The sequence below is a fragment of the Eleginops maclovinus genome, chromosome 9 (assembly GCF_036324505.1).
Source record: "Eleginops maclovinus isolate JMC-PN-2008 ecotype Puerto Natales chromosome 9, JC_Emac_rtc_rv5, whole genome shotgun sequence".
Lineage (NCBI taxonomy): Eukaryota > Metazoa > Chordata > Actinopteri > Perciformes > Eleginopidae > Eleginops > Eleginops maclovinus.
The window spans coordinates 27,346,544-27,361,622 of NC_086357.1; the positions used below are offsets into that span (position 1 = coordinate 27,346,544).

Here is a 15,079-nt window from a genome sequence, read left to right on the forward strand (position 1 = left end):
TCCAAACCCTGGTTGTAGAGTTCTCTGTCTTTGATAAATTAGCGGCTGATTGAACCGATCTGGAGCGTTACCTTGGGATGGAGGGTAAGTGGACAACACAACAGGCTCCTTATGCTTCAGACAAACACTTATAGCTGCTGAGTATCTGGAGTAAAGTTGTAATATGTAAAGACAGAGCTACAGGAACACATTGATCTGTTGTTCAGCTCTCCTGCAGTCTGACTCATTAACAGCAGTCAGTTTAACTCACAGTCGGTTAACACGGTGTGAGAACAACAGCGAACTTCAAGCAAAGCGTTTATTGACATACTATAATATCACTGATGACTTTCAAATGTATTTTCAGCATACTAGTTTTTTTTTGACAAACTCATGTATGACTTATTTATATTTCTGACTACTTTCTTTTCTTTGTTTCTAAATGCTATGCCTTGCACTATTGCCATTTGTATATGATTTGACTTTCTCTACCTTTCATTTTCTAAATACTTTTAAACAAAACTTTAGTCGGAGTTTTTTTTTATGACTATTTGGTTTTAATATTTTTTATATAAAATGTAATGAAGGTTTGATCATTTTCAACATAATTTACAATGAATTCTTTCATATATTATGGTGTACTAAACTCCATCCATCCATCCATCCATCATCCATCATCCATCATCCATCATCCATCATCCATCATCCATCCATCCATCCATCCATCCATCCATCCATCCATCCATCCATCCATCATCCATCCATCCATCCATCCATCCATCCATCCATCCATCCATCCATCCATCCATCCATCCATCCATCCATCATCCATCCATCCATCCATCCATCCATCCATCCATCCATCCATCTTCTCCCGCGTATCCGTCAGGGTCGCGGAGGTAACAGCTCCAGCAGAGAGCCGCAAACTTTCCTTTCCCTGGCCACATCAACCAGCTCTGACTGGGGGATTCCAAGACGCTCCCAGGCCAGCGAAGAGATATAATCCCTCCACCTGGTCCTAGGTCTACCCCTCGGTCTCTTCCCAGCTGGACGTGCCTGGAACACCTCCCTAGGGAGGCGCCCAGGTGGCATCCTCACTAGGTGCCCGAACCACCTCAACTGGCTCCTTTCAACGCGAAGGAGCAGCGGTTCTACTCCGAGTCCCTCCCGGATGACTGAACTTCTCACCTTATCCCTAAGGGAGATGCCAGCCACTCAGCGGAGAAATCCCATTTCGGCCGCTTGTATCCGCCATCTCGTTCTTTCGGTCCTGACCCATCCTTCATGACTAGAGGTGAGGGTAGGAACGAAGATGGCAGCACCTCCCACAGTATCTCCCAGGGAACCAGGTCATACGCATTCTCCAAATCCACGGTGTACTCAACTATTTAGTTTTAATATAAAGGGAACACTAATCGATTTCACTGTAAGCTGAACACATGTTTTTTGAATGAGAGGATTAATCTTCAAGTACTTATTTATACTTTATTAGAAAAGTGATGACAATATTCATAAGGAATAAACAGAAACTGAGCCGAATGAAAAGCAGAAACATCACAACCTTTATTGTTCATGTTGATGTCTGTGTGGAAGTCTGGAACATTAAACATACGTGACCTTGAGGTCGTCGAACTGTACAATAAATACAGGTGAGAGTTTCAACTGAAGGATCCAGGTAAGAGCCTTTACATCCAACATTTTCTACACGGTTAACTGGAGGAAATCATCCACTTTACATGAGATCATTGTGTACACAGTACAATAGATAATACATAGTTTAATAACAGTGGTATTTAATCATCCCGCTCCTCTCTGATTAGATCGATGCCGTTCAGTCATTGAGATTCCGGCATCTGACAAAAATATTCAACGTTATAAAATCCCTTTCACTGGGTATTCCTTTAAAATATCAACAAACGTTTGGTAAACCGAGGGTGAAATGTGTCCTAAACATCTCCAGGAAGCAATTTAGTATTATACAGTTAATTAGGAAATGAGACGATGTAAACAGATCACTTAGACCTCCAAACAAATATACAGTTTGACACGAGTCAGAGAGGCAGTAGCACCATGGTCAGCATTTTGGGAAAGGGACTGTTTTGGGTAACAACGTTGGTCGAAGGTCTCAAATTCCACCCGGCTGCTGTTCGTTAGCGAGCTAGCTAGTGGCAGCAAAATCCTTACAGCTGCCCAATAAACCCAATTAAATAAACAATGGCTTCTTTTTGACACTTGTATAGAGGTGTGTCTATTAAAAAGTGGCAAAAGAAACACATGTATTACTTTTATAGTGCTTTGTTCACTGGAGGAAGCGCTGCTAGTGTGGCTGCTTCCATTAGCCAAGATGGCGGGTGAAAAGTGTCCACACTAAACTTTTTGATCGTTATAAATGTACTATTCAAAGTACTCGTAGGACATTTTGCAATTACTTGTATTGGGGAGTAATCATGCACTCATAACAGCACATATAAGTAAATACATATGTGAGTTGAGACACAAAAAAAAGCCATTTTCAAAAATATGGCTGCTGTTCTTCATATCGATAGAGACATAGAGCTGAATGCTGGGAGTGGTCACACACACACACACACACACACACACACACACACACACACACACACACACACACACACACACACACACACACACACACACACACACACACACACACACACTAACACAGTGTCTTCCGATCACATGTTCCAGCCTAATCCGATGTGTGTGAGCAGCAGGTAGCACATGCCGATCATACAGGTCATGATCATCATGGGGAATCCTAACCTGCAAGAGGAAAGGAAAAAAAACACTTTAATTTCATGAATTCAAACATTTTATTCTCACAGTTATGACATTTCATGATGTATTTAACAGTGCGTGTGAAATGAAAAGGTAATTTCAGAGAAAACGTGTCCGTACAAACTGCTGTAATTGCACAATTAGCATATGCAGAAAATATTCTCAGAAAGGACTTGGCTGATTTGGACATTGTTGGAATTTTTTGTGGGGTTATTGAGGATGCTGGAGCAATGTCTGACATTTCAAAGATCAAAAATGGCAGTTTTAACCAGAAAGTGGGCACATCCCTACCCTCTGTGGACTGATTTAAGGGACTCAAACTGCCATCTTACATGCTCCAAATATCAGAAATGGATTCAACATGCTCAATTACCTCCAAAACTACAACTAAATTGTCCAAAATTGTCCCAGTCATTTCTTTTGCCATTGTTTGAATATGCTAATTAATAAAACTCATGCTAATTTGGCTAATTGTCCAACATATGCAAGTTAGCATACGGCAGTTTCTACGTGCTGGGGACCCCTACTATACATTTCCAACCCTTAAATATAATCATAGCCTGTGTCGATTCAGCTAAAAGGCCTACTGTCTTGTTTCTTATTAGCGTGGTGAATTTAAAATGCGCCCTCAGATAACTCCAGATCTGCAGATGGTTTGTTATTTGGACGCCCTCCATGTCCTACATGAACACATGGCTGCTCCCGGGCCCTGGATCTGTTCGCCCTCAGTCCCTGACACACATCCAGAAGAAACCGTTGGAGATATTCTCTGATTTGAAATGTTTATCAATTAAAAAGTGTATTTTATGGCAGTTTTTTCTATAGTAATTTGATCATTATTTGGTGTTCAGTTTGGGCATGTAACACTGACTTCTGCAGCACACACAATGATGGAAGTGTGTGTGCATATTTAATAATTGTGTGTCAGGGAATTCCTCTTAATTGCTGTCTCTATCGCTTCATTCAGGTGGAAGCAATTTGGACTATTCCTTTTAAACTGCATGTGGAAATGTCAAACTATTGCTTGACTTAAGGATTAATGAAGCACTCAGGCTCGTTGATAATGAGTCCAGCACAGCGTGGTGCTGAATCTTAATGTAACACAGGCAAAGTGTGAGCAGGAATGACTTGCTCAGGTCAGGGTGATTATGTCTTGTATTTAGCCATCAATTATCAAAGTTAACTCCTAATGATTAACAGCGTAAGAGGGTTAGGGATCTTAGGTCAAATATGTCTCGTCAATTATTTCCATATCTGTCCTAAGTACTGTCGTAAGTTGTTTTCTCCAGTGTTTGACAATGATTAACCAAAAACAATCTGCCATCCCATAGTTCCTTTTCTTTTTTGGCATTCTGAAAAAATTAACTACTTTAGGTTACCTATGCACATGTGTTTGTTCAACCAAGCAACCAACCATTCAACCACTAAACCACCAATCAACCAATCAACCATTCAACCACTAAACCACCAATCAACCAACCAACAATTCAACCACTAAACCACCAATCAACCAATCAACCATTCAACCACTAAACCACCATTCAACCAATCAACCATTCAACCAACCAACCAACCAACCAACCAATTAATGGTTCAACCAGCCAATCAACCGTTCAACGGACAAACTACTAAACCAACAGACAAACAAACAAACAAACCAATCAACCATTCAACCAATAAACCAATCAACCAATCAATGGTTCAACTGCCAATATTATATTTCCAGAGCAGTCCGACAGAGCTGCACCGATGCTCGACGGACATAAATAACTCACAAGGCCGTCTAACGTCATCAGAGGACTGTGGTTCCTTTAAGAGTCTGAGATACACAAAGGTCCTCTCCACTTAGCTGGTATCTTTACAATGGTGTACAACATACAGCCATTGACATGCTCCTATTATCAGACCTTTCCCTTTCACCCCCCCCCCCCCCCAAGCTGCAGAATCAATGATATAAAACCCTGCAGAGCTTCATAGTCACGTAGCATTTAGCTGAGGGTCACACAACAGCTCAGTGGTGTGCATTGATCTGCAGGGGGAGGGTAGAGGACTCAAACCCTCTTTACTTGTCACACACACACACAGTGACACTTCGCCTATGGATTTAACCTATCGTGGTACTGTGGGGGGAGGGGTGCCCAGGAGGTAAATACCAGACCAAGTCCTTACTGACTGGCCTCCCAATGAGAACATTAAGTAGATATAATACGTCACAATGGGACTTTCGGTTCTACGAGGCTTTCAGACACAGAATATGCTTGTGTTTAAACTAGGGGTTTTGCATTTACAACAATACATAGGCGGTCATTTAAATACACAACTCCACTTTTACAGCCTTTTTTATGTAGAAATGTTGGAAATGTAACGTGAGATTGTTGTGATTCTGGTGTCTGTTGAACAAATGCATCCATGTGAGGGAATCTCTAAACTCTGATCACAGTCAGACAAGCTGCGGTCACCTCTGCTTCTGCTGAGTCATGCTCATCTTCCCCATCACAGGAGCAGTGTGGCGGGACGGAGGGCAGAGGAAAGAGTTTCCACAAAACGGCAGAAAGAGGAGCGAGGCTCACCTTGTCTTAAAACTGTCATCATACCTTGCGATTGTTGAGCTAATTGCATGTGATGGGAGCTCTTTGAAAGACCCTGATGAAATCTCAGAGACGCTGTCTAGATCAACGGGAGGCTGGTAAATCAACAGCATGACTTGCAGAACGTGCAGTGTTTAGGACGCATGTTTTTATCTCTACCTCCAATCTTTGGTAGAGCCAGAGACAGAAAGGATGTGGTTGTTAATGTATGATTGATTGCTGTAGAAGTCTGAGGTCAGACATCCTGACAGCATCAGAACAGTATCTGTGAATAACCTGCAGAAACACGTCTGTTTTAACACTACAGTTTACAGCTGTTCATTTCTCGATGCATCAAAGAAGAGGTGGGACAAGTACTCAGGGCTAGTACTTGAGTAAAGTAGAAGTACTCAGGGCTTGTACTTGAGTAAAAGTAGAAGTACTCAGGGCTTGTACTTGAGTAAAGTAGAAGTACTCAGGGCTAGTACTTGAGTAAAGTAGAAGTACTCAGATCTTGTACTTGAGTAAAGTAGAAGTACTCAGGGCTTGTACTTGAGTAAAAGTAGAAGTACTCAGGTCTTGTACTTGAGTAAAGTAGAAGTACTCAGGTCTTGTACTTGAGTAAAGTAGAAGTACTCAGATCTTGTACTTGAGTAAAGTAGAAGTACTCAGGTCTTGTTCTTGAGTAAAGTAGAAGTACTCAGATCTTGTTCTTGAGTAAAGCAGAAGTACCAGAGTGTAGGAATACTCTGTCACAGTGAAAGTATTCTAAATGTTCCTCCAGTGAAAGTAGAAAGTACTCTCCTCTAAATGTACTTAAAGTAGCGACAGTAAAAGTAGTCATTGTCTGATTGGTCCATTTCAGAATAATATCTCTGATATGTTTTATAATGATTGATCATTAAGGTGTTCTCAGAGCTGGTAAAGGTGCAGCTAGTTAGAATGGCTTTGTATACTGCAGGGTAGCTGCTGGATTTACTGCAGGTGAACTACAGTCTGATTTAAAGGAGATTATATTTACCATCATTAATCCTAATCTGCCTAGCAACTAAATAAATGTAGTGGAGTAAAAGTACATCATTTACCTCTGAACTGAAGTGGAGAAGAAGCACACGGTAGTATAATTAATTAACCACCCACATTCTGCATTAAGATGCTTCACAAAAAGCGGCGTCTATAGGGCGGGTATGGATGAAATCACGTTCAAAAATCAGGTGCTAAACTTTAACAGCAGCTATTAGAAACATTAAGCTACAACCACTGGCAATGTTTCAAACTCTGTGAGCTTCATGTACCATAACGACCCAACAGAGTCATTTTTCATCCCATGCTCCCCAGGTCAACAGGAGGATGATCCGGGCCAGGGGCATGATGGGAGCAACAGGTTGCACTAACTATAGTCTCTGTGATGGTGCTGGTCTATCATAAAGGCCTCCAGGGCCCTGTGGGCTCAGCTGGATCTCAGTATAATGGTTGGGGTGTCTCTCATCAGTCCCAGCTGCCTAGAGCTGCAGACAGACCTCTCCTCTCTTTACCTGTCTGTCCAAACACCTGAGACCCCCAGCACTCACTAACACACAATTACAGACAGAGCTGCAGCCAGAGGAAGAGGCCAATATCTGCAGCAAGGGGATGGGGGGGGCACACAGCATTTATCCTACTGGACTGAATGGAAATGTTATTTAGGTAAAAGTACAGTAAGACAGCAATAGGTATTATATGCAAGATGTAATTGAATCAGAATCGGAAATACTTTATTAACCCCAAACTGGGAAATATAAAAAATGAAAATACTTTGTGTGCAAAATAATTACAATTATAATTACATTTTAATTTCTAAACAATTATTATTATTATTATTATTATTATTACTATTATTATTATTATTATTATTATTATTATTATTATTATTATTATTACTATTATTATTATTACTATTATTATTATTACTATTATTATTATTATTATTATTATTATTACTATTATTATTATTATTATTATTATTATTACTATTATTATTATTATTATTATTATTATTATTATTATTATTATTATTATTATTATTATTACTATTATTATTATTACTATTATTATTATTATTATTATTATTATTATTATTATTATTATTATTACTATTATTATTATTATTATTACTATTATTATTATTATTATTATTATTATTATTATATTGCTTTTGTATTTCTGTTGTTTTTATTATTTAAAAATATGTATATAATAATAATACTATGAAGTATTATTATTGCTTATTATAATATATATATTTTATTATTATTTTTAATACTTTTTAGTAAAATGTTATGATTATTTATCACTGTTTTATTTTTTAAATATTATTATTGTAATACTTTTTAAAATTATTTATAATAATTATTTGTTTGACTTTTTATCATAATTATAATTTACATTTTTATTTAATCTCTATTTGATTAACCGGTGTTTCCTTATATGCCTCCTACCTGTGCTGTACATTTCCCCTCTGTAGGACAAATAGATTATTTCTGACTCTGATATCAAGGCATGTGTTTGTTCCACTTGAGTAAATGTACTTCTTCAAATTCCACCGGTGTGTTAACCCCACCTGCTGACATTACAATCAGACTTTCTGTTCAGACTTGTTGCAGGACTAAATGAATGCAATGTTCTCGCCCTCTTTTCATTAACAAACCTGCACTTATACATAAAATGACAAGTTATTACTGAGCGTTTAAAACCCTAATCAGACTTTATTCATCTTTCAGCGCTGACCCCTTCTCCAACAAAGCAAACTGCACGGTGTGTGTGTTTGTGTGTGTGTGTGTGTGTGTGTGTGTGTGTGTGTGTGTGTGTGTGTGTGTGTGTGTGTGTGTGTGTGTGTGTGTGTGTGTGTGTGTGTGTTTGTGTGTGTGTCTCCACAGGAATGAAGGGTGTTAGTGAGCAGGTGGCAGCACACTCAAAACCCTGCTTGAGATTTAATGACATTTTTACGTCACGCTTTTTCTTCTTTTTTTTTCATCCACCAGAGACTTCTAAAATCAGGCCCTGAGTGATTCTCTCAGAATCAATTCAATCAGTGACAGTCAATCAGTCAGAGTTTGTTCCTGCAGAATAATTTACACAAGCTTACACACACACACACACACACACACACACACACACACACACACACACACACACACACACACACACTGACGGAAGAAACTCAAGAAGAATGGATGTTTTTTGGGCCGCTAAAAGCAAGCATGGCACATCACCTGCTGCCAGAGGTGGAGAGTAACATTTCATTTACTCAAGGACTTAAGTACAATTTTCACGCAGAGGGTAAGAGGGCGCAAGAGAAAGTCTGCCTACATGTTGTGTTCAGTTCTGTAGAAATCTTACTTGAAGAACTCGACGAAGGAGAATCCATATCCGTGTTGTTCGGCGATTCCTGCACACACGACGTTAGCTGACGCTCCGATCAACGTGCCATTTCCTGAGGATAATATATGGAAAAAAACTGTTCATCTAAATGATTTTTTAGTGAGGAACAATAGGTTCAATGTCACATTAAACCAATGGTGGAAGAGGAACTCAGACCTTTTGCTTCAATAGAAGAAAACTCCTTAATTGGTTGAAGTTCAGACGCATTATTGGCCAAATTTAGATAAAATATCAAAGGTTAAAGTATTCTTCTTCTTCTGTGGTTTTGTTTATTCTGTACTACAAAACAATGAAATAGAGACATATGACACTATAAATACAACAAATGAGTCTCGACTTTTATGAAGTTTTAGTATTTTCTGATCTCTTGAGGGCAGAGTGCTGACGCTCAGATCTCAGAGAGTCAGTGTGGTATCGTTATCCTTCAGATCGATACCGTCACAGTGCAGAGAGTCTAACCGTAACACTGACAGCTGTCTGACGCTGTGTCCTTCACACAGTATCCTTAAAGTACTTGTCAGGCCTTGATGACGGTTATTTTCTTAAGATCTTAACCGAACAAAGGTTTGTTTTTTAAGTCTGCTTTGTCTTACCTCCCAGACAGGCCCCCATAGCGAGGGCGTAGATGAGCGGCTTCACCGGCAGGTTCACGTCTGCGTCCTGACTCAGGTTGATCAGAACTGGGATCTGTGACACAGAGAGAGACGGGACAGGAGTCAGGATCTTGTGTAGCGTGTTTCATTTTGTAGGACAATCTTATTTTGTCTTGTTTTGTTTCACTTCCTGTTTTTGTGTTTTCCCGCCTTTTACTGATAGTTTTCCCGCCTTTTTCTTGATCGTTTTCCCCGCCTTTTTCTGACTGGTTCCCCCACTTAACAAATGATATGATCATGTTTTTTTAATAAATAGTGTTGAATACAATAGGTGCAGGTAGCTAGTTTTAATCCTAAACAACATAAGTAAGAAGTAATAAATGGTGGTGACTAGTTTTGCACGCACAAAGGTGACTTGTTTGAACTGTGTGTGTCAGACATTAAACCATGCAGCCTCTCACCATGGTGGCAGTGAAGGGGATGTTGTCGATGAGGGAAGAAGCGAGAGCGGAGACCCACATCACCAGGATGATCGCTATCGCCATCCTCTGGTCCTCTGGCACCGACTGAGAGGAGAGAGAGTCAGACACTTAGCTTAATGCTGCTTTCACTGACACTTAAACCATCAACACAACAATATGTGTCTCAATGAGACGACTAAACGTTCCTTTACAGCCCAACATTAGCCTCCTTTAGCTTAGCGGTGCTGACGTGAAGTCATGTGACCGTGCTGTAGTTCCTTTATAGCCCAACATTAGCCGCCTTTAGCTTAGCGGTGGTGACGTTAAGTCATGTGACCGTGCTGTAGTTCCTTTATAGCCCAACATTAGCCGCCTTTAGCTTAGCGGTGGTGACGTGGAGTCATGTGACCGTGCTGTAGTTCCTTTATAGCCCAACATTAGCCGCCTTTAGCTTAGCGGTGGTGACGTGAAGTCATGTGACCGTGCTGTAGTTCCTTTATAGCCCAACATTAGCCGCCTTTAGCTTAGCGGTGGTGACGTGAAGTCATGTGACCGTGCTGTAGTTCCTTTATAGCCCAACATTAGCCGCCTTTAGCTTAGCGGTGGAGACGTGAAGTCAGGTGACCGTGCTATAGTTCCTTTATAGCCCAACATTAGCCGCCTTTAGCTTAGCGGTGGTGACGTGAAGTCATGTGACCGTGCTGTAGTTCCTCTATAGCCCAACATTAGCCTCCTTTAGCTTAGCGGTGGAGACGTGAAGTCATGTGACCGTGCTGTAGTTCCTTTATAGCCCAACATTAGCTCTTTACTTCCAAAATCACGTGTTAATATGTCGAGATTATCCTGCTGAACAATACCTGTAAGCATCATAAACATTTGTCTCCAAAGTCCAACGGAAAAATCTCATTGGCTTTTTGTCGAGGGACCCAGGGAGATGCTGCCTTCAGGGTGGGACAACAAAAATGTGTCCTCCCTGCCCCACTCTATTCTCCCCAGCATTTTTTCTGTTGTTGTGCAGGTCAGAAACCATGAGCAGCTCCACCTGTCATGTGTGATTATTATTCTCATGGAGGCTCTCTGTCCAAACACGAGCTGACATAGCTATTACTGCTTCAATTCTCTGCTAACACACACACACACACACCTCGTCTGCACGGTGCACACAGGCTAGAATTTGGCTAAAATTACCTCAAGGCCCTTGCAACGAATCACATGTAAACAAAATAATTGAATTCAGAGCTGTGCAGAACAAAAGGATCAATATGCATGAAAAGCAATATCATGTCACCTGTGCACAACTATCAATTATGCCGGCTGCATGAGAGAGGATTGTTGTGATGAGAAGCAAAGAGGAAACTCACTTTTATAAGCATCGCTGTCTGCACTCCAATATAGTCGATGAGCTGCAGCTGCGCTAGAGCCTGGAAAATGAGAGAGGAGTCGATTAACATGGAACAAAAAAAGATCTGAGGGGGATTGTTTACAGGTAGGAATACATTGAGAAAAGAAAAGCTATTTGTTTGGTTTTCAGCAGCCATTACAAAGCCCTCTTAAATGACACAATCCTTTATAATGAGCTAATGTTACATATTTTACCTAGAAAACTACAGGAATCTACAGCTAAAATATTCTAACCTTCTCTAGAAATTATTAAAATGAACTAAAGAAGCATTATTTATATTAAACCAATTCACAAAAACCCTAATAAATGCACAAAAAGCAAGAAATAAATTACAAAGCTGAATATATTACATGTTTTAATGAAGAAATGTTAGATATTATACCTTTCAAAAATGATTATACAATGTTTTTATACATGTAAATTACACTTACAATTCCCAAATAATCCCTTATTGAAACCTTAGTATATTAAACAGGGTTATTGTTTTATTGTTGACCTTGATACAATCACCTGGAATACATGGAGGCTAAGTTCAAAAGCTGCTGTTTCGCTTCAGTTTTCAATATTTTGTGTGAAAACCTCGTCTAAAATACACGATTGGAATTCAGCCGATACTATAGATATGGTCTGAGTTTTAAATACCTCCATCAGGACGAAGAGGCCGGCGAAGAAGAGCAGCGTGGCCCACTCCACCCGATGAAGGATGATCTCGAAGTCCTGGATGTCGGCCAGCACCAAGAGCCACAGAGAGCCGAGAATTGCTATCCAACCTGAGAGAGGAAGAGGAAGAGGAAGAGGAAGAGGAAGAGGAAGAGGAGGGGGAAGAGGAAGAGAAAGAGGAAGAGGAGGGGGAGAAGAAGAAAAAGATTCATCAACATTTGCCTTTACAGTGAAACACACTCTCACATGTATCCTTTATAGCCCAACATTAGCCACCTTTAGCTTAGCGGTGGTGACGTGAAGTCATGTGACCGTGCTGTAGTTCCTTTATAGCCCAACATTAGCCTCCTTTAGCTTAGCGGTGGTGACGTGAAGTCATGTGACCGTGCTGTAGTTCCTTTATAGCCCAACATTAGCCTCCTTTAGCTTAGCGGTGGTGACGTGGAGTCATGTGACCGTGCTGTAGTTCCTTTATAGCCCAACATTAGCCTCCTTTAGCTTAGCGGTGGTGACGTGGAGTCATGTGACCGTGCTGTAGTTCCTTTATAGCCTAACATTAGCCTCCTTTAGCTTAGCGGTGGTGGCGTGAAGTCATGTGACCGTGCTGTAGTTCCTTTATAGCCCAACATTAGCCGCCTTTAGCTTAGCGGTGGAGACGTGAAGTCATGTGACCGTGCTGTAGTTCCTTTATAGCCCAACATTAGCCGCCTTTAGCTTAGCGGGGGTTACGTGAAGTCATGTGACTGTGCTGTAGTTCCTTTATAGCCCAACATTAGCCGCCTTTAGCTTAGCGGGGGTTACGTGAAGTCATGTGACTGTGCTGTAGTTCCTTTATAGCCCAACATTAGCCGCCTTTAGCTTAGCGGGGGTTACGTGAAGTCATGTGACCGTGCTGTAGTTCCTCTATAGCCCAACATTAGCTTTTTACTTCACAAATAGTAAAGTGTTAGTATGTGGTATACTGCTCCTGATTTCTGCAGATGGATCAATCACAATTGTAACTCAAACTAAAACAGATTTGCTCGAGGAAGGAAAAAGACAAGGCGACAATTAGACTGAAATTAAATCTTTGTGTGTGAAATTAATGAGGCTGAGTTTTAAAAACACCTGTGAGTGAAAAGACTTGTGACCCGTGTGCATTAATGAGAGTGTGTTTGGATGGGCGCCTCCCCCTCCACAGGGACAGAAAACACGGCGCTGTGGGGTCATTCCCATTTAATAAATGCCACAGAGAGGGAACCTGAGCGGCGGCTGTAATTAAGCGAGGTTGTTTGGAGGCTGAGTGTCCCCTCACAGTGGGGAGGGGGGGGTGACAGCCATCTTCATTTAGAGAAAGTGTTAGCATTAATGAGATGCTGTTAGGGTCATCTACTGAGCGAGACATCGCTGTGTCAGGCTGACAAGAGATAACCCTCCACCTCACCAACAGGTCTGCAATTACTAACATGCACAAAATATGCAGCCAGGATTCAGACGAATCAGAGGCATATTCAAACTGAGAGGCAGGCAGGAAAAATAAAAAGGGCAGCAGCGGGTAATACGTTGTCAAGCCTGTAGGATGGCACAGCATTATCATTTCCCAGTTGTAAGACCACCCCCATTCTCCACTGGAAGGGATCCCTTCATGGTATTTTCTCTTCTGGAAGGGAACCCAATAGGGAACTTATTCATGTTTCTGCACTGCGAGGGCACCTTAGGACACATTATCACATTTTCTCTACTGCAATGGGTCACTTTATCATGTTCCATCCTAATGTGCACTTTGTCATGTTTACTCTACTGGAAGGGCCTCGTCAAGGAAAATTAATCATGTCTTCTCCACTAAAAAGTCATCCTAATATGCACTTAATTGTGATTGAAAAGGTCAATCTATAATGTTTTCTCCACTGTAGGAGTCATTTCATAATGTCTTTTGTGTCACATTTTCTCTATGAGCATCCTAGAAGGCACTCAACCGGGTTTTCTCCACTTTAAGTGCTCTCTAGATCTCTCTGCATGTCAACACCTGTAGCACTTTGAGCCTTTAACATTTATTTTTCTCTCCTTCTCTCACTACTTTGCCACATGGATAACAGCAATCAGACACAAAAACACAGCTTGCCAGGCTTTATGGTCGTGTTTGAAGTGGAATATCATGACCACAATAGCTCTTGTGAATCAGACCTTGAGATAGTGAGGCAGGAAACATGATGGAGGGGCTGCAAGTGTGCTTCTCTTTGTGCAACTCAGTTTTATTGTTGCATATTTTAGCTTGAAAAGAGATGAGGTCAAAAGTGCACGTTATAATTTGCAGTAACACAGTAATTGCATCACATAGCTGTAAAGTGTTGGGTCTAAATCCAGATCAGTAGCCATGCAGGGACAGACGCTGATAATGATCGTGCACTCACCGAGCTCCAGGTGAATGCTGGGAACGAAGGAGTTGAGGAAGAACATGAAGATGACCACAGTGAGGACGGACACACACTTCACCAGCAGAACCTTGTCTGTTATTCTGTGCTGTGGACCAGAACAAATACATATTCTGTCAGAAGCTTTGCAAGGTTTTTAATCTTCACAACTGATGGCTTTTAGTCTCAAGAGAATGAGGCCGGCTTCATTATGGAGATTGCATCAAGTCCCAGGGTCTGAGGGGGAAGAATAAACAGTTACCTTCTTCTGCAACTCCTGGATGTTTTGCTCCCAGTTCTTATCCTCTTGAGAGATTTGTCTGTCGGACACAGGAAACATATGCTATGTTAACCTCATATTGTAGTCTTTAAAGCACAAAAATACATTTAATTTGAGGCTCAAGTCGTATTCAACTGTGGAAAACAATGCCTCCAGCAGCTGTTTATGAATACATAATGACCGGTGTGATGTTTTTGTGTGTTTGTTTCCGATAATTCCCAGTGTTGTAAATTGTTTTGTGCTATAATTGCTATGTGTGTCATTGGGGTAAGAGGACAAACTGTTCTCGGACTTCCTTCGCTTGTTGTTTTGATTAATGCTGTGTTTTTATAAATAAACTCAGCTAAATGTGCATTATCAAGCATGCATTAGATGAACCACAAGTCAGCAGGAATATCATTATAAATGCTAAATGGAGTACTTCATTGTAAGCGGGTTGTGAATAGAATATAGCAGGAGGTGCTGACGTCACTTCCTGTCTAAGTTAAGCCCCGCCCACTTTCAGGTGTAAATCCTGCATCAGAGTGAAGC

At 40.8% G+C, this 15,079-nt stretch overlaps 1 protein-coding gene across 1 annotated transcript in view; it reads right to left on the minus strand.

Moving 5' to 3' along the window:
• Positions 1-2,581: 2,581 nt before the first annotated feature.
• Positions 2,582-15,079, minus strand: part of oca2 (oculocutaneous albinism II) — a 33,944-nt gene continuing 21,446 nt past the window's right edge. Inside the window, exons 16-23 of the mRNA XM_063891792.1 lie at positions 14,531-14,588; positions 14,269-14,377; positions 11,861-11,988; positions 11,178-11,237; positions 9,817-9,921; positions 9,356-9,449; positions 8,721-8,814; positions 2,582-2,760 (exon numbers count right to left, since the gene is read on the minus strand). Coding sequence (XP_063747862.1) covers positions 2,673-2,760; positions 8,721-8,814; positions 9,356-9,449; positions 9,817-9,921; positions 11,178-11,237; positions 11,861-11,988; positions 14,269-14,377; positions 14,531-14,588 — 736 coding nt within the window. The 3' untranslated portion in view covers positions 2,582-2,672. The remainder of the gene's footprint in view (positions 2,761-8,720; positions 8,815-9,355; positions 9,450-9,816; positions 9,922-11,177; positions 11,238-11,860; positions 11,989-14,268; positions 14,378-14,530; positions 14,589-15,079) is intronic.